The sequence below is a fragment of the Camelus dromedarius genome, chromosome 2 (genome assembly GCF_036321535.1).
Source record: "Camelus dromedarius isolate mCamDro1 chromosome 2, mCamDro1.pat, whole genome shotgun sequence".
Taxonomy (NCBI): Eukaryota; Metazoa; Chordata; class Mammalia; order Artiodactyla; family Camelidae; genus Camelus; species Camelus dromedarius.
Genome location: NC_087437.1, coordinates 29960351 through 29983459, shown reverse-complemented (window position 1 = coordinate 29983459; position 23109 = coordinate 29960351). Strand labels below are relative to the sequence as shown.

The following is a 23109-nucleotide window of genomic DNA, read 5'->3' as shown; positions in this document are numbered from 1 at the left end:
AGTATACAGGATATAATGATTGGTAAATTTTACTTCTGAAATATTATTTTTTAAAAATAATGTCATTTTTCTGTTTCTAATGTTATAAATCACTGTTCTATCACACGGTAACAGCTGCTTACTTTTAGTTACACGGATCTGTATTGGATTATAAGATTTCATCTATCCAGAGCTTATCTTTGGCTGCCATAACTTTAAGAGTATAACCAAGCACTAGGAATTAAGCATATCAATCGCTATTAAAGAAACATGAAAAAAAGTATCAGCATGTATTTACTCTCAAATTATACACAAGTGTTAGAAGTTTAGATTATGATTTCCCAGTTTCTTTAAAAAGGCAGAAAGGTAGAGAGGATCCTATAGAAAGTAACTTTGAAAGTAATTACGAGAGAGAATTTCAGAGGAAATGAAAATTAAACATAAGCAGCGGGTAGTCTTCAGTTCTTAAGGGACACAGTTTTAGATACCTCAGATTTTAATATGTTTGTATTTTATTTAACTCACATGAAAATCTAATAAATTGTATTTCAGCAGTTCCAGATTTTCACAGATGTTCAGGATATTTGTTCTAAAAGAAATGATTTCTTTGTGACTGCATTTTAATTACAGGTTGCAGAACGAGTGGCTGCAGAAAGGGCAGAATCTTGTGGCAATGGTAATAGTACGGGATACCAGATTCGTCTACAGAGGTAAAGTATGTTCACTTCTGTTTACAGGTAGATTTTAGTGAAACTTCGAAGTTTCAAAGAAAGATTCAAAAGGAAGATTTTTCCCCCATTTTTGTGATATTACTGTTACAATAAGCATTTTAAGTAACTGCAGCATAGGAGGCTTGCAACCCACAGAATCATTTTTTTAACCCAAACTCAACTGACTTCCCAGTCACTAAACGGAAGTTTAATCCCCTAAGTCTTTTGGTCTTTTTTGGAATGTTAATGGTTATGCCTTTAAGAAGAAATCACCCAGGGGGGTGGAGGGTGGGAAGGGATAGACTGGGATTTCAAAATTGTAGAATAGATAAACAAGATTACACTGTATAGCACAGGGAAATATACACAAAATGTTATGATAACTCAGAGAGAAAAAAATGTGACAATGAGTGTGTGTATATGTCCATGAATGACTGAAAAATTGTGCTGAACACTGGAATTTGACACAACATTGTAAAATGATTATAAATCAATAAAAAATGTTAAAATAAGTCATCAAAAAAACCCCCAATTTATTCATGAACTTAATCGATTTGTCAGTATATCTTTCTTTAATAGCATATAACTGATACTTTCTGAAATGTGTGTATATGCTTTTTCAGTAGGGACTTAACATCAAAATATTCCATAACGTTTCTACATTCATTTCCAAAGTTATATATTTTGTTCAGTAAAATAGAAATTTTACCTCTTTATGAGACTCTTCTCAATGAGACATAATACTTCTTTAATTGAGAAAATATTTTTGTACAGTTGCTGCTTGGTGAGCCCAGAAAAAGATCTTCCAAGTAGAAGATATCCCTAAAGCCTATGTTTTGTTTGAATTTTAAAATATTTTAACCCAACTAATTATAAAATACTCTTTTAAATTGCATTTAGAATACTTTTGCTCTGATAAATAATTTGCAAAATAAAACCATCAAGCAAGTTGAAAAAAAAAAAAAGAAGAAATCACTAACATTGTATCATAACAACAAAAATAATGTATAATGAACTTGAATGCGGTATTTCTCATTACTCTTATCATAGTAGGCATTCCTGTAAGTAAAAAGTTAAGTATGAAGGTTTTCATTAAAACGGGAAGCATTTTTTAAATTGAAGATTTTCTTTTAAACTTCTGTGGTACTTAGTAATTTACTAGTAAAGAAAACCAAGAATTAACTCGTATCTTTTCATTTATAGTCGGTTGCCAAGGAAACAAGGTTCTATCTTATATTGTACGACAGGAATCATTCTTCAGTGGCTTCAGTCAGACCCGTGAGTATGTTTCATCCTAGGATATTTAGTTAAATAATTAAATTGGGTTTTATTAATTTATGTAAAAGAAAAATGGTTCCATTTTTGAATTTTGTGCTGAGTTACCAACTTTACACTTCTGCTTTAGGCATTTGTCCAGTGTTAGTCATATCGTGCTTGATGAAATCCATGAGAGAAATCTACAGTCGGATGTTTTAATGACTGTTATTAAAGATCTTCTCAGTTACCGACCTGACCTGAAAGTAATACTGATGAGTGCAACATTGAATGCTGAGAAATTTTCAGAATACTTCGGTGAGTAAAATTTTTGATTGTTACTTTTGGAAGTTACCATAAAGCCACTGAATTTAGAGTTAATTAAAAAAAAACTAATACAGTGCTAGGTGCAGTGTAGTCAAAATGAATGTTTAGCCGTTCATTTCATTTAAATAGTCGCTTACCCTCTAGTCTCACGAATTGGAGAACTGGACTTGCTTTTTGTTTGTTTTGGTTTGTTTTTGAGGGGGATCTGTTTAAAGAATGGTGGCATTGTCTCTGGCCTCATGGTGAAGACATGTAGCCTTTTGGTGCTACCACCAGATAATTAAGGTGATATTAATGAAGTCAAAAAATAGATTTGAATAATTTTATAAACTTTTTTTTGTTATTCTTCTGTGACTTATGTCATATCACAAGCTAAGAAGGCAGTTTGCTAATAACAGTAATAACTAGCTACCATACTGGAACACCTTCAGTGTGCCAGGTAGTATATTTGGCATGTCTTCATTAATCCTCATAATAACCTTGTGAGGTAGGAGCTATTATTCTCATTCTTACAGATGAGAAAGGAGCCTCAGAGCAGTTAAATGTGGCTTACCCAGGGTTACATACATAACACAGGATCAAGAGGATTTGAAACTAGTTTTGATTAGCTTCATAGTACATTCTTTTAAAATTATGCCTCACTGTCTCTCCTGCTAATAATTGTTGAGGAAACGTTGTGAAACGGGAGGGAGTTAAAATGGAACAGAACTTTGTTTAATGTGCTTATTTTGTTCAGCCCAGTTGACCCTCAAAGGCTTATGAGATTAGTTGAGCGTATTATGTCTTGGCTTTGTCTTTGTCTCTGTCCTTTTTGATGAAATCCAGAGCTAACACTGAGTAAACTTAGGCAAGGCAGAGGCACAGTTGTGGTGCCACCTCCAAAGTATGTGGTGCCATACTTTGATCTCTGCTGCGTTGTTGGCTATTGTTTACAGTGTGTACAATTTATTTGGTACAAAACACATAGCATTTAAATAATAGTACTAAGAGACTTTTTTTTTTTTTTACTATGATTACTAGCGATTCTAAAATAGTAAGCAACAATTTAATATTTGGTTAGGTCTCTAATTCTTTTCTTTCCTTAACTCTGGGTACCACGGGGTAGATTTCACTAAAACTTAGGTTCTGATGGCACCATCTTGGCCAACTTAAAATGTTCTATTCTTTGGTATCCTGGGTTACTTTGTAGAACTGTGAGATGCGCATACAAGTTCGGTAGCAGTAAACTGATACTGAGTAAAGGTTAGACTGCTGCTTTTTATTCAGCTAGATAGTGGAAATACAAAGTAGAGCTATAAAAGTTTTAGTGCCATTTTCTGAAGTTAAGAAAAGTAATGGAGTCATTGTGTTATTTAAAGTCTTGGGTTTTTTGTTTCTGGGTGGGTTTTTTTTTTTTTTTGAATATTTGAGTCTAGATTTATGTTTTATCTACCATAATAGGAAACTGTCCAATGATACACATACCTGGTTTTACCTTTCCGGTTGTGGAGTATCTTTTGGAAGATATAATTGAGAAAATAAGGTAAGTAAATATTACGAACTAAAAAAGGTTAAAATGTACTAATATGTCACCATTCCTCTGTCAAACTTTAGTCTCAGAAACCACTTCTTCTAAAACATTGTTTTTCTTTAAATCAGGGATTCCCAAACTTGGTTGCGCATTAAAATCACCTGGAGTCTTTTAAGATCCAGATGCCACGTTCAGACTTCATACCTTAATTACCTTACAAAGTCTAGGCTGGTGGCCAGGCATCAGTGTTGTTAACAGATCCCTGGGCAGGAAAGTTTGGGGACCTCTGTCTTCAGTGCTGAACCTCTCTTCTGGTTTCCTACCTGGTTTTCATTCTCTTTTACTGGCTTTCATTCCCCACCCTTTAAGTATGGTTTTCCCTTAAAGTTCTCATTAGACTTTTTCAGCCTTTTATGATTTCACTGTGCAATCCTATTTCCATGACCATAGTTCCATGTTTTCACAGCTTTCAGAACTGAAGCTCTTCCTGAACTCTAAGCTTGCTACCTAACTCTGTACTCAACAGCATTCCAGTACCACAGATTCCTTGAACCTCACATGTTTCAAACAAATATCATGATCTTATATTTAAATCTCATCATGCTTCCACCAAAAAAAGTAAAACAATGTGTGTTGCTTAGTATGTCCTGTAACAGTTACTGCTGTTATCCTCCACCCAGCTGGCTGAGCTGTCGATCAGAAGAGCTGGTATTTATCAAGCAGTTATGTACCAGGGTCTGTTAACTGCTTTACATGCTTAGTAAGCAAGCTAGTCTAAGTCATTCCTTATCTCATCCCACTTTCCCTCACAAAAACCCTGAGTTTTCTTCTGTAGCAGTCTCATTTTCATTTCTTCTGCTTAAGGACCTTTTTTTAAATTTAATCTCTCCTGTGTTAATATAATAGTCCCTCTGTTGGCACTGTGGTCTTCATTCTCACAACTGCTGGCATCTGTTTTCCCTAAAGATCGGGTCATGTGAGCTTTCTCCCTCAGGCCGAGCCTCTTGAGATTTCTCCTCAAAAACTAGTTTGTCATGGCCTGGAGCAGAGCACCTCAGCTGTATGCCCAAGTTATTGATCCCCTCAGCGCTGGCCGTTAGCTGCTAGCAGGCTTCTCGAGAGGCTGTACAAAATTATGTCTGTATTCCTTGACGAGGAGGGGCTGGGAAAGTACAGACTCATAGAATCAGGTTCCAGCTCCTTAGCCAGTCACCCCCAGTCTCTTTACCAGCTGGCCCCACCTGCTTTTTCTAGGCTTATGCATCCCATCGTCTGTCACTCCTAAATACACTATTCCTCCTGTGCCAGCTTGTGCCCTTTCTTTCATGACTTTATGCTTTGTTGCATGCTGTTTCCTCCTTTTAGAGTTATATTTGCCACCTTCTCCATCTCCTTTCACCTAGAAATTATGGGTGATGTAAGAACAAATCCTAGCTTTGCTGCCCATTAAGCTTCCTCTGATACCTCTCACAGAGTGAATTACTTTCTCAACAATATTTCCAGAGTACTTTTATCATATCTCTTACAACACTTACCTTATTGACATGTAACGTATCTCTATATTTGCCTCTTGTACTAGATTTCAAATTTTCAAGGTCAAGGATTTTGTCCTGTTCATCTTTGTAAGTAGTCCATAGCACAGTGCCTGACCTATAGTAAACATCTGAGTAACTGTATCTACAGATGTAGAAAGAAACATTTGTGCTGATATTTTTCAAGACTCCACAGCTTACTTGTTAAAGGAGAAAACCAAGAAGTGTTAGTGGGAAGGTGAGAACAAAGATCTGGCTGCATATTTTATGTGGAGAAAAGTCAGCTGAATTTTGAGTGGACATTTATTTAACAGATATTTTTTGAACTTTATGGCTTGCACTGTGCACTAAGATGTGAGGGTAAAACAAGGGAAAGATTCCCTCACCCTCAGAGCTTATATCTAGATAGGGAGACATACAAACTTTAACTCCAAGGTGTGACTGACCAGTTCTGGGAATTGAAGAGTATATTGAGGAATAAATTTATAAAGCAGAGATAGGCTGGACAAGTCAGGAAAGCCTTGAAATTCAGAGTAGTAAAGAGGGAAGTGTGTATGTTAGGGTGGAATATATAAAAGTGAAAGAGTGTATGTTGGTCTTCTGTGCTCTGGTTTTATCATCGGTGCTCATAAATTTGTATGCTCTCCCTTCTCAGTTCCACTTTTACTGTGTGTCCCACTTCCTACCAAGCACATTTACCAATTATTCTCTAAAAGAAATAGGCAACAGCTTGCAATAATGAAAGCAAAGTTTTAGGGATCAGTAATCTAAAATTACATAAAGATGAATTGCTTTCTTAAGCTCTCTAGAAGGCAGGGAATGTACAAGGCATTGTAGTTAAAGAGGAGGGGGCATCTCTTGAAGCAAGGGGGTGGTATCTATGCACTTGTCAGCTCTAAAAGGGGAATTGAAGGAGGGTGGTTGTTGAAAAAAAGTTTTTAGCAGAGGTCCTCAGCTATTTTCTTCCCAGAAGAAGAGCTGCACTACAGGGAAGTAAGGAAGAAAGCAGGGTGAGATGTTATGGAGGGTTGTGATTGGGTGTTTGGTGGTGGGGGGGGGTTTAAAGGTGACCTCTATTTTTGGAATTGCTGGGAAGGGAACCAGCTGTGGGTCCATCCTGCTGACTAGACCAATCTCTGTCTCAGGTTGCCCTACCTCACGTTGGTGCCTCTATATGTATCGAAGACTTAGGGGAATCCTGGGTCACAGGTACTGAATAGGGAAGGGGATTGATGAACACTTTGGGGGTGTCTGCTATGTTTCAGACACTGTGCTTTATTACTTTTTAAAAATTCTCATGCCAGTACTGGTTTAAGTGTATTAATCTCTCAAATAAGAAACTAAAGGCCAGAGGTTTATACCTTGCCCAAGGTCACAAAGCTAGTCAGTGGCAGAGCAAGGACATCAGAACCGTTCTGTCTGACTCACAAAACCCATGCTCCACACCCCCTATTCCATCTAGTTGCTGTCCTGTAGGTGACCTCTGAGGGGCTTTTGGGTTAAAGTGTAGACTCATTTTTCTTTGTCTCCACCCACATGCCTCTCAGAACCCACTTATGGTAGGTGGCATTGTTGGGCAGATGCCCTCTATTGTTAGCAGGCACTGCAGCATGGTGGAGTCATAGCATAGCACTGGACTGGCATGTAAGAGATTTGAATGCTGATTCTGATCCTGCCATTAGCTGTGTCTGTGGGACTGAGCAGAACTAAATAGTTCTCCAGGATAGGTCTGTAGGTCTATAGCTACACTGAATCTCCTGGGGCACTAATTGAAATTCCTGGATTAGAGACCCCAGCCAGACCTACTGAATCCAAATTACGAGGTATAGGACTTAGGAAGCTGTATTTAACAAACTTCTCAGGGAATTCTTGTGTGTACTCAGGTTTGGAAATCTCCTTTATTCAAAATTTGAGTCCTTCTAGGCAATCATTATTATTTTGGACTTATATTAATGTTAACTTTTGATTTGTAAGTTAAAATCAAAAAGCAAATGTAAACTTAGAGACGAAACTCTAGTTATTTTTAAAATTTTGATTGCTAAAAATGATCAAAAGGTTTATATACTTTGATAGAGAAGAATGATTCTTATCTAAAATGTCATTTCATATGTTAATTAATACTTACAGATATATTGATATTTAACTAGTGTTCATTAGGAAGTGTAGTGAATATGTTCTTTAAATTTTTTTTAAATCCTAAATGTAAAAAATCAAAATTATTAGCTAAAACCAAAGTGTTTCAAAAAAGCTACTTAAGAATGTTTTTATTTTAGGTATGTTCCAGAACAAAAAGAACACAGATCCCAGTTTAAAAGGGGTTTCATGCAAGGACATGTAAATAGACAAGACAAAGAAGAAAAAGAAGCAATCTATAAAGAACGCTGGCCAGGTTATGTGAGAGAACTGCGGAAAAGGTAAGTCTATTTTGTTTGAAAGTGAGAGACTGAAACAAAAGGCAGAATTGTCTTGACTTTGCACATATTTAAGGATAGCATTGCAAGTCTTCATTCCAGCTGAATACTATGCTGATTTGACTTGTAAACACTATTATAATCCCAGTCATTCTTTCCTGTCTATTGATTACGTTTTCCATTTGCAGATTGAGTTAATTTAAGATTTTCTAGCAAATTAAACTTCAGGGAACTATCAAGTATTTCATGATTTTCTATTTGACTTTGATAGGTATTCTGCAAGCACTGTAGATGTTATGGAAATGATGGATGATGATAAAGTTGATCTGAATTTGATTGCTGCCCTTATTCGATATATTGTTTTGCAAGAAGAGGTTAGTTTTGTTTTTCTTCAAGGGACATAATTTCAATTTTATTTTCATATTAAGGCCATGAAAAAAGAAAACTAATTTTCTTAAATGCTTTTTAAAAATAGCCTATGGATGAAATGGTTTTTGTCACCTGAAAAAGGAATTTCAAACTACCAAAAAATTTAGACACTTGACCTATTTGAAGGAAAGACTAAACAAATTAAATGTCTGGATTGTAAATCCTGTTTGTAAAAAGTGATCCTAAAATAAATTCTTCTAATAAATAATAAATTCTAATAGCTTCACTTTTTTGAAACTCTTTGGTTTTAGCTAATGTCTGTGACTTTTTAGATTTAGGATTTTAAAAAGAAATTCTAAAGAATATTTTCACTATCTTTCTAATGAATGCTAGTTAATATCAATTCTTTAGTTATAGTTAGTAACTAAAATCATCCTGACCTAGTATAATTTTAATGAAGATATAAATGTGCACAGAATTGTACTCTTAGTGTATTTTGTCATGTGATCCTTTGTAATGGTTATTTCCCCTCCATATAGGATGGTGCAATACTGGTCTTTCTACCAGGCTGGGACAATATCAGCACTTTACATGATCTCTTGATGTCACAAGTGATGTTTAAATCAGGTATTAGAGAAATGTGTTCTGTTGCAATTCCAGGGGTGGTACTTGAATCATATGTAGTTTATTTTCTTTCACTTGAGCTTGGTGAGCTTAGCCCAGGTTGGATTTTTTCAAAAGTTGGAGCTTTTTTTTTCCTCCCCTAAAATTCTAAGTCAGAGGTGAAGATTGTAGGTATGTAGGTGAAATTCTTTATATTTGGTATTATGGTGAGACTGTTTTTCCTGTCTTCCTAAATTTGCCTAATAAAATTGAGCCCTTAAATTTAGTTCGGATGTTGGCATTTGAGGTTTTTGTTTTTTCACTCACAACTGCGTTTAGTTGGGCAGAAAAAAAGTTTGAATTTAATCCCTTAGCCTGGTATTCTTCAACTCTGACTGTACAACAGAGTCACCCATGGCACTTGTTTAAAATTCAGATACCCAGATTTCGTCCTAACCCCAGATATTAGAATGTGACCTGAATATCTGAAATTTTAAAAAATTCCTCAGGTGATTTTTTTAACAGCATGTTTTGAGAGATAAAACTTATGTCTTAGAGAAATGCATTGGGATGTTTTTCGCCTATGAAATTCAGGTAAAGCATTTTCAGAAGTCATTACTAAAATGACTTTACAGTAAAATACAAAGCATTCTATTTAGTATTTTATGGTTCTGAATATACTTTCTAACCATACTCTAAGGGCTTTTTATACATTTTACTTTTACAAAACACTAAAAAATATTTAGATCTAATTTTATTGGCTAAAATATCTTTTCTTGTTTGTCAAATCCCATTGTGGTAATGCCCTAAAAGGACCCTCTATAATTAAAATTATTTTCTATTCTCTAGGTGGAAAAATATTTTTACCTTATTACCATGACTTATTTGTAGTGAAATGCTACTTTCTCTTTTCCCTGTCAGTGATAACCATTCTCTATAGAAAAAGTATAGTCGTGATTCTGTTATACAACTGAATTACTTTTGTAAACAACTGGACTATTTCTTTGTCTAACCTTCCAACTCTAGCTGCTTCTTCCCCTGTGATAAACACTATTGTATAATCTACTTCTAGTTTTAAAAAAAATGAGTGTGTATATATTTTCTGAGAAAAGTGCAGTGGCGATCATTTTTGGGAGAGTGGGGAAAGAGTATGATATTAGAGATTACTGTAATTGACTTCCTTAACTTTCTAATTTAAATTAAATGTTCTCAAGGAGCGAAGTATTAATTTATACTTCCACCACAACTTACTTTCTTTTAAAAGAAACTTTCAAAAATTTAATAGGAACGTTTTTTCTCAAATAAATTATATTTTTAAAATTTGGCCTTGATAATCACTTATATTATGCTAGCCATATAGAAGTGGGGGAAATAGGCCAAACTCTGTACTGACTGAAAAGTATATCTTGAAACCGTTGAATGCTTGTCAACTTTCTTAATTTCTTCTCATAAAAATGTATACTTTATTCCCATTGACTACTTTGGTTGTGCAGTATCAGCAATATGAACTATTTTTATCCCAATTATATTGTCTTCAACAAAATTTCTTTTACTTTCAAAGTAAATTGCAGCTGTCACTTGTTATCTTTAAATGTATGAGCATGTATCTCTAAAAGGAAAGACAATTTTCTATATAACCACAATGCCATTGTCTAACCTGGTCTTTAGTATCATCTGGTTATCCAGTCTAAAATCAAATTTTCCCATTTTCCCTCAAAGTGTCTTTTATATCTAGCTTGTTGAAACTATAGAAAAAATCAAACTGGTTAATCTTTTACTCTACTTCTGGAACATCACTCCCATCCTCCCCTCACTTCGCCTGTGGTAATGACTTGTGGAAAAGACTAGGTGCAACTTCCTGGATTTGTCTGAATCTTTATTTCATTTGATCCTCTTGCCTGTATTTCGTATAAACTGGAAATTATATCTAAAGCCTTGATTCAGTTCGACTTAAGTATTTTTAGTTGATGTATTTCATATTGTGTCACAGAGATGAGTAATTCAGAGCATTCTTTTTTTTTTTTTTTTTTTTTTAGCAATACCAGTTACTTGATGGCTTTAGACTACTTTTTAAGTTCAGGAGGGTTGGTCATAGAGAGTCTTTAGGGAGCATCTTATCTCCTTTGAATAACAGTAGTTCTTCTCTGGGGAAATACAGCTATCTTGGGTCATTCAGACATTCTTGTTAGAGGTTTAAGTCAGGCTGCATTTTTTGTAACTGTGAAATTTACCCTTGCTTCCTTAACACTCTCCCTCCTTCCCATGACTAAACTTGGTTGGCTTATAATCATGGATAGTCTTGAGCTACTTCATTCTGAAACTTAAAACATACATTTTTTAATGTTTTTAACAGAATTATGTTTTAAAATGTGGGTCACTTTTGGAATGTATTACATTTAACCAGCACCATTTCATTATTTTTAAGTAGGACATCAAAATTTAATAAGTAATTTTCTTTTAAAATGTAAACATTCTTTGTATGATTATAGACTTTGGGTAATCCTATTTTAAGCATACTCATTCTTATTAAGCACAATCCATTGGTCTTTAATTAGTGGTGGGAATGGAGTTAGTGATGTTCTAGTATAATTTGGAAAGAGTGCTTCCAACTTTTAAGCATTCTTTAAGAATTTGGAGAATATGAAATAAATTGACAGAATAAGTTGACATGAACTTGTTGAAGCATTCAGAAAACAATATAAAGAATAAAGTTGGTCTGATTATAAAAGAGGAATATAAATTAAGAGTTACGTGGTTTAGTATATGAATTCATTGTTATATATGTCTGATGGAGCTTTTCTGCAACTATTTATCTTAAAATTTAATTTTCTGATTTTCAGATAGATTCCTTATTATACCTTTACATTCACTGATGCCTACAGTTAACCAGACACAGGTATGTTGTTAAATTTATTTGTTTTTAAAATTGAGGCAAGCTTTAAGGACTGTTTATTGTGTTTTATTTTCTTTTACTTCTTAAGGGACATTTTCAAATAGTAATCCATAAAACAGTACTTCTTTGAGAAGCTTTTTAAATGAGTCTCCAGGGGATGATTGCACCAAAACTTGAATAAGAGAGGGTAGTCCACAAATCAAATTAGTTTTGTCAACATTAGGGAAATGTTTAAAGATTGGATTCACCAATAACTTGTTTGGGTTTCCTGAATAAAAGAAAAAGGTATGTGAGTACCAATAAAAATAACTCAACCTAGATATTAATAATCTATGACATGCTACTGCTTGATGTTTGAAATTTTGATGTGACAATTCATATACTTGGAGGTATTTTAGTATGTTTGAGATTTCAATACTGTGTTATGATTTTAGATGCTTTGGCTCTGTCCGATTCAGGGATTTCTCTGGTTAGAATGAATACTGCATTCTCAAAGGCAGGATAATTTTCTAGACTGCATTGTTTGCAGCTCCTAGTAGAATGAGATGGATCAGAAAATGTACCTCTGTTTCCTTCTAGTTTTTCCACTCTTTCTATAAGAAAATACCAAGACATTTATTACTGAGATTTATAACCTTTTTGCTAGAACCTTAATCCTGAGTAAGGCTCAGCCAGCTGGATTAGATACAGAGTGTACACTTGAGGGAAGAAGAGGAAAGAGTGAACTCTTGATTCCAAAGACTGGACGAAAGAGTATCTAATGTGGAGTTTCTTCCATCTCTGACCCCTAACCGGAAATTATATATTCCTTTGCTAGATATCATATGTGAAAAGACTGACAACATTTCCTCTATTGATTACCATTTTTACAACTGAGGGGATAAGTTTATGCATTTTATTATTATTATTTTTGCTTTACAACCAAGTAGTACTTGGCTACCTGACTTCTTTCTACTTGAATGGCTTTGCCAACATGATGTTGTTAATGGGATTCACCATTTGAAAAGGATTTCTTAAAAAAAATCCAGTCTAATCTTAAAAGCCAGTATACAGTGGCACAGCCAGCTGACATCCGTTCTGAGGAGGTGGGCATCTGTCTGGTTGGTTGGTGTCTTTACCTATACAGTGTTGGGTAATTCATAATTCTTGTCCTTAAACTAAACTTTCGTCCCTCTCCTTTAAAAGTTGGCAATACAATAAGATGTTTATACTCTCCAGCTTTTGTTTAAAAACATTCTATAAATTTAAATTACCACATTTCATCTGAAATCTTGTTTGTGGTGAGGTTAACATATGTGGGAAATTTAGTTTGGTTTACCAAAAGGGAGTTTTGTGATATTGAAAACGAAATATACCATTTAAATATATATATGAATATTAAGAGGCATATGTCAATGAATGAACATAAAATGCTAAAAAATAAATAATATCGAAGTAATTCCTCTAATTGCAAGAATGATCAATCAGAAATTAGTTCACTTTGGGGATTTTGATGTATTTATTCCTACAGGTTTTTAAAAGAACCCCTCCTGGTGTTCGGAAAATAGTCATTGCTACCAATATTGCAGAGACCAGGTAAAAATTGTTTTAATTACCAACTACTAAGGATTACATTAGTTTTGAGCCCCATAAATTGTTAACATACCTTAATCTTTTTTTCTACAAAATATTTTGTAACTTCTTAAAAATAAAGCTATTTTACTTTAGTTGTGGTAGTAAATACAGGTTTTGGGTTTGGGGTTTTTTTATTTAACCTTATACTAATGTTTTAGCCTCTTCAGAAACAATCTATTAAGTGGTTTTTTCCAAAGCTTTCCTAAAGAATCAATGGACCTGAGGTCAATTTTATTTATTTATTTTTTTTTAAGATTTAAAAAAAAAATTACTTTGTTTTAACGGAGATACTGGGGATTGAACACAGGACCATGTGCATGTTAGGCATGCAGTCTGAGCTATTTCCCTTCCCACCAGTTTTGTTCTTTTGTCTTTTATTGGTTAGGGGTGGAATCGTTTGGTAATTTAGTAATTAGTTATATACAGCCTATAAAATGTATTTCCTTGGAGATACTTGTATACCAGTATAGTCACTGCAATAGATTGTTCTGTGGAAGCTGACATTGAACCATGGCATCCTATCCCACAAAGTTAGGTACAAAAGTCGTCAGGCAATCTATGAAGTTTGGCTGTGGGCAAATAAGAATTCAGCACGTGATCTGCAGGATTGGCACTATTTGCTGCCACTTTAGTTTCCGATGCTGCCTGTGATTAGGGGCTTGATTCTCATAATGTTGGTAAATGTGGGAAAAGTGATGAAAATCTTGAACTACTAAAATCAATGTGACCCAATAAAAAATGTTCTAAAATCCATGTCTGTAGACCTGTTATAGGTTAATAGCTTTTGATGTGTTTTAATATTTTATATATCTTTTTCTGAACAGCATTACCATAGATGATGTAGTTTATGTAATAGACGGAGGAAAAATAAAGGAGACACACTTTGACACACAGAACAACATCAGTACAATGTCTGCTGAGTGGGTTAGTAAAGCTAATGCCAAGCAAAGGAAAGGTCGAGCTGGAAGGTAAGATGGGACCTTTGTATGAAGCCTTTAGAACACATAAAAATTTAGAGCAGCAAAATGTGTCATTGGCATTTCAAAATATTTATTAGGAGCGTTACCTTTCATATTTTAAAAAATTTGTTGTAGGACATTTTTAAATGGGAAAGTTGTTTTAATCATAGTTTCTTTGGAAAAATAGCTGCCAGGTTTACTATTTTATGATTTTTCTACCTGTACTTCCTCAATACAGTTAATTAAAATTAATATTCTGTGTTCTTTATCTTCATTAGCTCTGTTGTAATTTTCTTTTTTAAAACCATATGTTAGTAATATTGATGATAACTACTAATATTTTAATGTCTGGTCACCTCCTAAACACTTCATATACATTAACTTGCTTAATCCTCACCACAGTGCTGCTGTGAGGCAGGTTATTATCTCCATTTCAAGAATAAAGAAATTAAAAGTGATCTGTCCAGAGTCACACAGCTATATAAGTATCAGAGTCAGGATTTGAATCCAGGAAATCTGGCTCCACGGTCTGGGCTCCTGATCACTATACTTTACAGGTGTGCTGGTTTTTCGGTATCAGTTACCAATGAAAACACAAGGAAAGTACCTTTTTTCACACTGATGTGGTTGATGGCATAAAAAAATAAAAATATCTTTGTCTTAGTGGTAAGAAAAATTATCTGCCTTTAACACAAGTAATTGCGCTTACTCATTTTGTGTATACTTTGCAGTATTTTTACACCCTTACTCATATGAGTAGTCCAGTCATCTAGTGTTGTAGAAGAGAGTTTTTATTTTGCCTCAAAGATAGAACAGAAAGATTCCCATTAATCTTCAGGTACTGACTTAGGTAAGGAGAGTTGAAAGAAAGTTTTATAGACCATTTTATCAACCCTTTGTTGTAAGTTTGTGCTCTATCTGTAAAGCTCTGACTCACTCGCTATAATCCTTGCAGATTATCCCAGTATAACTTGATTTCTGGGTAGTTTGTTAGATTATTTAGTTAGTGCTGTTGAGCCCAAGTTGTGGCTTAGTCCAAGACATGTACCTTCTAATCAGTTATCGGGATAACTTGATTGGGGACCCAGCAAGACTGAGGTTTTCCCACGCAGACCTATCACCAATGGATACTGATTCAAAAAGTATTCACTGTGGTAAATGATTCGGCACACTTTTATATATGAATAGTAAACACGCTAGGACTTAGGTTTGATCCTGAAACAATCATGGAAATAAAGTAAATGTAATGAAATACTACATTGGATCTAATTGCTTTACTTGCACTATCCTAATGGGAAAATTGACTGTGGAGTTAGTGTTTCAATTCAAATGGAAAACAGTCCCTTTAGGCTCCATAGATATAAATTTCTTTAGCGAAGCCTAATGAGATTGATAATTATTTTGAAGACCAGAGCAAAATATACTACCCTCTTTATTTAGTTTCTACAGGTATGTTTTGTAGTAGATAATGGGCCTTTGTAGACTCATGACAGAAATAGCTAAGACTTCTAGAATTTATTTTTGCTCCTATAGGAAAAGGGCCTCTTCCTTCTGCTATAATAGCAGAAGCCCATAGAAATACTTATTCTGCTTGAAAATGCATGAAATGCTTCACCTCTTCACTTCTGTCCGTAACATTGTCCAGGGAATAGTATTCAGATCACTAGATGCAAACAGTAAAAAAAGTTTCCAGCATTTCTCTGAGAACTCAATAAGTAGCACATACCTAAAAGCTTTTTAAGTAACATAGATTAATGGCAGGATTTGTTACATAAAATGCTCACAAGGCACAGAGAGTAACCTAAGTTTACTGCTGTTAAGTGAGCATGGCAGTCTGGAATCTGTAAAACAGAAATAGGGAACCAAGTTATTGGTAGGTGGAAGCAATATTGCATTTTTAAAACTAAGACTTAGCGGGTTTAGCTCAATATCACTAATTATCAGAGAAATGCAAATCAAAACTACAATGAGGTATCACCTCACACCAGTCAGAATGGCCGTCATTCAAAAATCCACAAATGACAAATGCTGGAGAGGCTGTGGAGAAAGGGGAACCCTCCTACACTGCTGGTGGGAATGCAGTTTGGTGCAGCCACTATGGAAAACAGTGTGGAGATTCCTCAAAAGACTAGGAATACACTTACCATATGACCCAGGAATCCCACTCCTGGGCTTGTATCCAGAAGGAAATCTACTTCAGGATGACACCTGCACCCCAATGTTCATAGCAGCACTATTTACAATAGCCAAAACATGGAAACAGCCTAAATGTCCGTCAACAGGTGACTGGATAAGGAAGATGTGGTATATTTATACAATGGAATACTACTCAGTTATAAAAAATAATAAAATAATGCCATTTGCACGAACATGGATGGACCTGGAGAATGTCATTCTAAGTGAAGTAAGCCAGAAAGAGAAAGAAAAATACCATATGAGATTGCTCATATGTGGAATCTAAAAAACAAAAACAAAAACAAACAAACAAAAACAAAGCGTAAATAAAGGACAGAAATAGACTCACAGACAGAGAATACAGACTTGTGGTTACCAGGGGGGTGGAGGGTGGGAAGGGATAGACTGGGATTTCAAAATTGTAGAATAGACTACACTGTATAGCACAGGGAAATATACACAAAATGTTATGATAACTCACAGAGAAAAAAATGTGACAATGAGTGTGTATATGTCCATGCATAACTGAAAAATTGTGCTGAACACTGGAATTTGACACAACATTGTAAAATGATTATAAATCAATAAAAAATGTTAAAAAAAAAAAGACTTAGCGGGTTAAAGGTTATTCAAAACAGATGGGGAGAAGGAATATATCATTAATAAAAATAAAGTAATAATTAAGTAAATTACTTATGATGTGTCTTGTAAGAAATAGGTACTGGCTACTTTCACTACCTGCTCTTTTCTCTGGAGTTCTTAAAAAGTCGCTGATAATACTGCATCCCCCCCTTCTTTTTTAAGAGTTCAACCTGGTCATTGCTATCATCTGTATAATGGTCTTAGAGCCAGCCTTCTAGATGACTATCAGCTGCCGGAAATTTTGAGAACACCTTTGGAAGAACTTTGTTTACAAATAAAGGTAAATTAGGTGGGAGAGTTAAAGTAAATAGGAATGGGGTTCTAATTTTCAACATCTTTTATTGAAGAAAGTAGTATATTAATCTTCTGGAAAGAATTTTTACCATGCATTTGTTTTTGTTGTGTCTGTCTGTATAGTTGACCCTTGAGCAACATTGGTCCTAGTAAGGGCACTGCCCCCCCGCCCTCCCTCTACAGTGGAAAATCCCCTTACTGCCTTCTCTGCCTCAGAATACAAAAAGAATTGTTAAATGATTCACCCAAGGGGAGGTACTTGGAACAGTTAAGATAGAATAAGGACTCAGACCCTAGTTCTTTTAATTCTACAGGTTGTGATGTCTAATCAGATAGAAACTTTTCCCCACAAAGACCTGTAAAATGAAAATACAAGTACTATATCTATCGAAAAATATCCACATATAAGTGGACTCACACAGTTCAACCCTGTTCTGGCGTCAATTGTGAACTGTTTTTAAGCTTCCTTCATATGTTTATTAAACAGTTTTTAGTCACATGTACTGCTTTGGAGCCGGACGCTCCTGTCTGAATCCCAGCTCCTCCAGTGGCAAGCTAGGTCTGTTACATTGGGCAAGTTATTTAAATTGACCTCATAAAATTCTTGTAACAGTTCCTGGCACATAGTAAGAATTCAGTCAATGTTAGCTATGGTTATTACATCTTAAGATGTTATCCCATATTCTAAACTACTTACCATTTTTGGGGCATCTTTTGTTTTTTGCTATAATTAACCTTACCTTGAAGATAATTGTTAGTCAACTTGTTTGTTGAGATTTTAACTGTCACCTTATCTTCTCATTAATAGAGTTGGTGGGTGTTAGAAGGTAGTATATTGGCTTTTAAACATGTTTTTATAGAATCATAAATTTAATTTTAACTTACTGTGTAAAATAGCTAACTTGAAAATCATGTATAGGTTTGATGCTTTATTTGAGTGAGTGACACAGGCAGGACCAAACAGTTATGTCAGTATATGTGTGTAATTATATTTTTTTCCCCTCAGATTTTAAGGCTTGGTGGGATTGCTTACTTTCTGAGTAGGCTAATGGATCCACCATCAAATGAAGCAGTGTCACTCTCCATAAATCATCTGATGGAACTGGTAAATTTGATTTTTTTTCTTTTATTCTAACTTAGATTTAGAGGGTTAAGAGTATGTAAGCCAGCTAGCTATAAAATTTACTTTCATTACTGCAAGGTGGACCAGTGAGTATGCAGTGACAAATTTGATTAACTGTTTGCCCGTTCGCTCAGAGTATGAATAAAAAAGTGGAAAGTTATAAAATGATACCTTTATGATATTTATCATACTGGGCTCTTGCCATACAGTTGGTTTTCCTTGTAGGCCTGATTTAAAATTATATAAGATTTTGAAATCTTTTAATTACTGGTCATCTTCATTTGTATTTTTGAAATGAATTTAGTTGGTTTATTTCACTCTTTCTGATAACCATGTTTTTAGAGCTTTTGTCAAATCCAAGTAGCTTAATGACAGTATGGACGTCATATAAAGGCAACATTTATTTTTGAAAGAATACTAGCAGATGGCTTTTCTCCAAAATATCATTTCCCCATGCCTGTTATTTTTTTCTTACAGCTTTTTTTCCTTAGTTCCTTTTATGAAGTCAGTGTTTTGAGAAACTAGTTTCAGTGTCTTAGTCAAGTGACCACTTACTTGGTAGCCATCCCTGCACAAGACCATGTTAAGAAGAGGCACGGGACTGGCTGTGAGTTGGTACCCAGAGTGGAGAGGAATACAGGTTAGAGCTGTGCTGTCCAGTGTATAACCACCAGCCACATGTGACTATTTAAATTTAAATTTTTAATTAAATTGCAAATTCAGTATTTCAGTCATACTCGAACATTTTAGATGTTTAATAGGCACATGTGGCTAGTGGCTACCCATGTGGACAGTGCAGGAATAGACTTTCTGTCAACACTACAGGTTCTGTTGATGAGTGCTGGGTTAGAGGATGCCAGAGATGTATTTTATATATTAGTTTTATTTGAGCCATCCACATAGATAATTTTGAGAATTTGGCCAATGAAAAAGCATTATAACATATCTTACCATCTTTGTTAGAAATTGGAATAGATTTAGAGACGTTACTGGAATTTTAGGGAGTAGTGTGGTTTTACTACTGACCTCTTTTTGCCTCCAGACTTTTATCTAATAGAATATAATGGTAGAAAGCTAGGTGGTGATCAGAAAATCAACTCATTATTTGTGGTAGACAAATGACCAGAGGACAGCTGGACCCTGAAGCCTGAGTTGGATGACTTTTGTCCCAGCTGAATTTAAGAGCCAGTCTTGGGGGCAGGGTGTAGCTCCAGTGGTAGAATGCATGCTCAGTACTCACAAGGTCCTGGGTTCAATCCCCAGTACGTCCTCCAAGAATAAATAAGTAAATGTAATTTCTCCCCCCCCCCCCAAAAAAAAACAAATACAATAAATAAATGAAAAAAAAAAAAAAAAAAAAAAGAGCCAGTCTTCACTTAGCCATTTCCAGGCAACAAAACTGAAAAGACCCAGCAAGTCAACAGTAGGGGCTGAAGCCCATGTTTTTGAAACACTTTTTATTGTGAAATACAGCATTGCCCATCCAAGATAAAAGAGCAGAACAGAAATGTCCAGCTTAATGATTTATCACAAAGTGAGCGCCACTTATTTTCATTCTTGTCAAGAAGAAAGATCATTTCCAGTATCATAAAGGCCCACTTCCTACCCTCTCCCAGTCACTCCAGTGTTACTCAGTCCCCAAAATAATCCCTATCATGACTTGTCTTGCTTGTTTTTCTTGATGGTTTTGCCATACCAGTATACATCTATGAAAAGCTAAGTTTAATTTGGCCTATTGTGAACTTTACATGAACTCATGCAGAATGTGGTGGGGGTTTTTTGTTTGTTGTCTTTTTGATTTTTGGTAGGTTTTTTTTTTTGGAGGAATGGGGTTCTGGGTTCTTTCTCTGAACATTGAGAGATTCATGTGCATTATTGCTTTTAGCTATAGTTCGTTTGTTTTCATTTCTTTTCTGTATTTTGTTAGATGACTACTGAAAGGCATTTTGGTTCTTTCCATGTTGAGGCTATTATATGTAGTGCTGGTGTGAATATTCTTCAGTATTCAGTATTTCTCCAAAGTCGTCAAAACTACTTACACTCCTACCAGTGCTAGTGGGTAGGTAAGAGTTCTCATTGCTCTGTAGTGTGAGCAACTCTTAGTAGTCTTTTATTCTAAGCATGCTGGTCGGTGTGTAGTAGTTTTGTGGTGTAAATTTGTATTATCATGACTACTAGTGGATTTGTAGGTTAACTTTCCATGTTTGTTGCCCATTTGTATAGTCTCATTTATAAATTATGGATCCCTGTTTTCCCCTTATGTTGTAGGAGATCATTATGTATTTTTGTGTACTCTTGATCTGAGCCTTTTGTTAACTGTGTATTACACATGTGTACACTTTTTTACCTTTTCACTTTTTAAAAGTGTTCTGACAAATCCTTATAATTTTAATGTAATCAAATGTATCAGACAATTTCTTTATTGTTACTGCTTTTTGTCCTTTAGTAAGTAACACTTGTCTGCCCTGGAGTCATGAAGATATATTGTTTTAACTTTATTGTTTTCTTTTTTATACTTATATATATAATCCATCTGCATCTTGATTTGTGTGTGTGTGTGTGTGTGTGTGTGTGTGTGTAGGTGAGGTAGGAAACAGTTTTCAGATCTGTAATCAGTTGACTGAAACCATTTATAGGAAAGTTCTTCCTTTCTCTTTGTTCCACAGCCACTGCCATAGATCAAGTGTCTGTGGATGTCTGTGTCTGTTTGTAGGTTCTGCTCTGTTCTCTTGGTGTGTATTTCTGTCCTGAGCTGGTCCCACACTGCCTTAATTACAGGACGGAGTCTTACCAAACAAGAACATGATCTCTCCCATTGATTTAATCTCTCTTGATGTTTCAGTGTTTTCTGTGTGGGGTTTTATAAAACTTTTTGAAAGATTTATTTCTTGGTTATGGTATTTTTGGATTCTATTCTAATTCAAAAATTTTTCATTTTCTTGTGAGTCTTGATATACAGAAATGAAGTTGGTTTTGAATGTTGTCCTTTTATTCATCAAGGCTGTGAAACTCACTTATTCTGAGAACTATATTTAGACTTCTCTTTCTTCGTACACAGTCACATCTGTAAATAATTGCAGTTTTATTTATTCCTTTCCAACTATCGTCCAGGATCCCCAGTACAGTGTTGAGCAGAAGTGATATAATACTGTGTATTCTTGTGTTCTTATTCTCATAGAGAAGGCTGTCAATAGTTAATTAAGCATTTTTTGAAGGTTTTTTGTAGAAACTGTCATATTAAGGAAATTTCTTGGTTTACTAAGGGATTTTTTATTATGCATGAATAATTGATTTTATCAAATACCTTCTCTGCTGCCAATGAGAGTATATGATTATGCTGTTTTTCATGTTTAATTTATAATGTATTGAACTACATTAATTTTTCAAATGTTAAGCCAACTTTCATTCCTGAAACTAACTTGCTGGGAGTCGATTTGCCATTATTTTGTTTTGGGTTTCTCATGTGTAAGATGATTCAGTTTTCCTTTCTCCAAATGTCTCTGTCAGGTAAGTACCAGGATTATGCTGGGCTCAGAAAACAACTTTCTTCTTTTTCTGTTCTCTGAAAGAGGTTTTGCAAAGTTGGAGTTATTACCTTCATAAACATTTAGAAGTCTGTGTGTGATGGAATATATATGTTATATTTTTTATTATTTTGTTGTTCAAATCTTGTTATTTTGAATGTGTACTGGACATTGTATTTACAAAGGTCTTTGTAGATAAAAAGCCTGGAACTTGGGGTGATGATAACGTCCTCCAGAGAGGATCTGTGTTGCTGCTACGGGGAAGAGTAGCCCCAACGTTGGGCTCACCTCCCTGGACTTCTGTCTCTCCCCACATCCTAGACTTGTAGTTCTTACAATTCTTTTGTAACTCCTCAGTGTCTTCAAGAAGCAGCTTTTCTAGCTGTGCTCAGTGGGATGACTGGATCAAATTACCCTGGTCATCAGAGCAGATGTCACCCCCATTGGGGGGGTTGTGGTTCTAGCTACATCTTTCGTCTCTTGCCCTCCTGTCCCATGTCTCCTAAAGTACTAGAATTGAGGGCTCTGCATTGTGAGTTTCCTGTGTATAATGATGTCTCATTTTTTGTTTTATTTTTCCCACAACTCTTGTACTTGGTGATTTTCTTTACCTGATTGAAATCTTGATAATGTGTTGGTCTCTCATTTCTCTCCTAGCATTTATAGTAAAGCTGAGTTGTGGATTAATTTTGTTATTGTTTAAATAAGTTTCTAACCTTTGCTGACCTCCAAACCTACGTTTTGATGAAGAAAATCAAAGCTAAACAATATTAGGGCATTTGGACTTAAGAGAGTGAGGAGTGCCCTGTTTTTTATAAACAAACTAAAATGTGATGCCTTACAATGTCTGTTTTAAATATAAACTCTTACTTTACAGAATGCTCTGGATAAACAGGAAGAATTGACACCTCTTGGAGTCCACTTAGCACGATTACCAGTTGAGCCACACATTGGGAAAATGATTCTTTTCGGAGCTCTGTTCTGTTGCTTAGACCCAGTACTCACCATTGCTGCTAGTCTCAGCTTCAAAGACCCTTTTGTGATTCCATTGGTAAGAAAGATACCCGTAAAAGGCTAAGGTATTTTTAGATATGCAGGATAGTTGTTTGCTTGGGTACATTTTTTGTTAGCTTTTTATTAGAATGCAATTCTCTGTTATATACCATAAGAGCAATTTAAGCTGCCTTCAT

At 35.0% G+C, this 23109-nt stretch overlaps 1 protein-coding gene across 2 annotated transcripts in view; it reads left to right on the top strand.

Moving 5' to 3' along the window:
• DHX36 (DEAH-box helicase 36) overlaps nt 1-23109 on the top strand; it is a 42840-nt gene that overhangs the window by 11434 nt on the left and 8297 nt on the right. For both annotated transcript variants that reach the window (XM_010986537.3, XM_064492135.1), the window contains exons 6-18: nt 610-689; nt 1893-1967; nt 2095-2261; nt 3711-3792; nt 7586-7726; nt 7995-8097; nt 8632-8719; nt 11536-11591; nt 13099-13163; nt 14027-14170; nt 17141-17258; nt 18279-18377; nt 22797-22970. In XM_010986537.3, the coding sequence (XP_010984839.1) occupies nt 610-689; nt 1893-1967; nt 2095-2261; nt 3711-3792; nt 7586-7726; nt 7995-8097; nt 8632-8719; nt 11536-11591; nt 13099-13163; nt 14027-14170; nt 17141-17258; nt 18279-18377; nt 22797-22970 (1392 nt within the window). The remainder of the gene's footprint in view (nt 1-609; nt 690-1892; nt 1968-2094; nt 2262-3710; nt 3793-7585; nt 7727-7994; nt 8098-8631; nt 8720-11535; nt 11592-13098; nt 13164-14026; nt 14171-17140; nt 17259-18278; nt 18378-22796; nt 22971-23109) is intronic.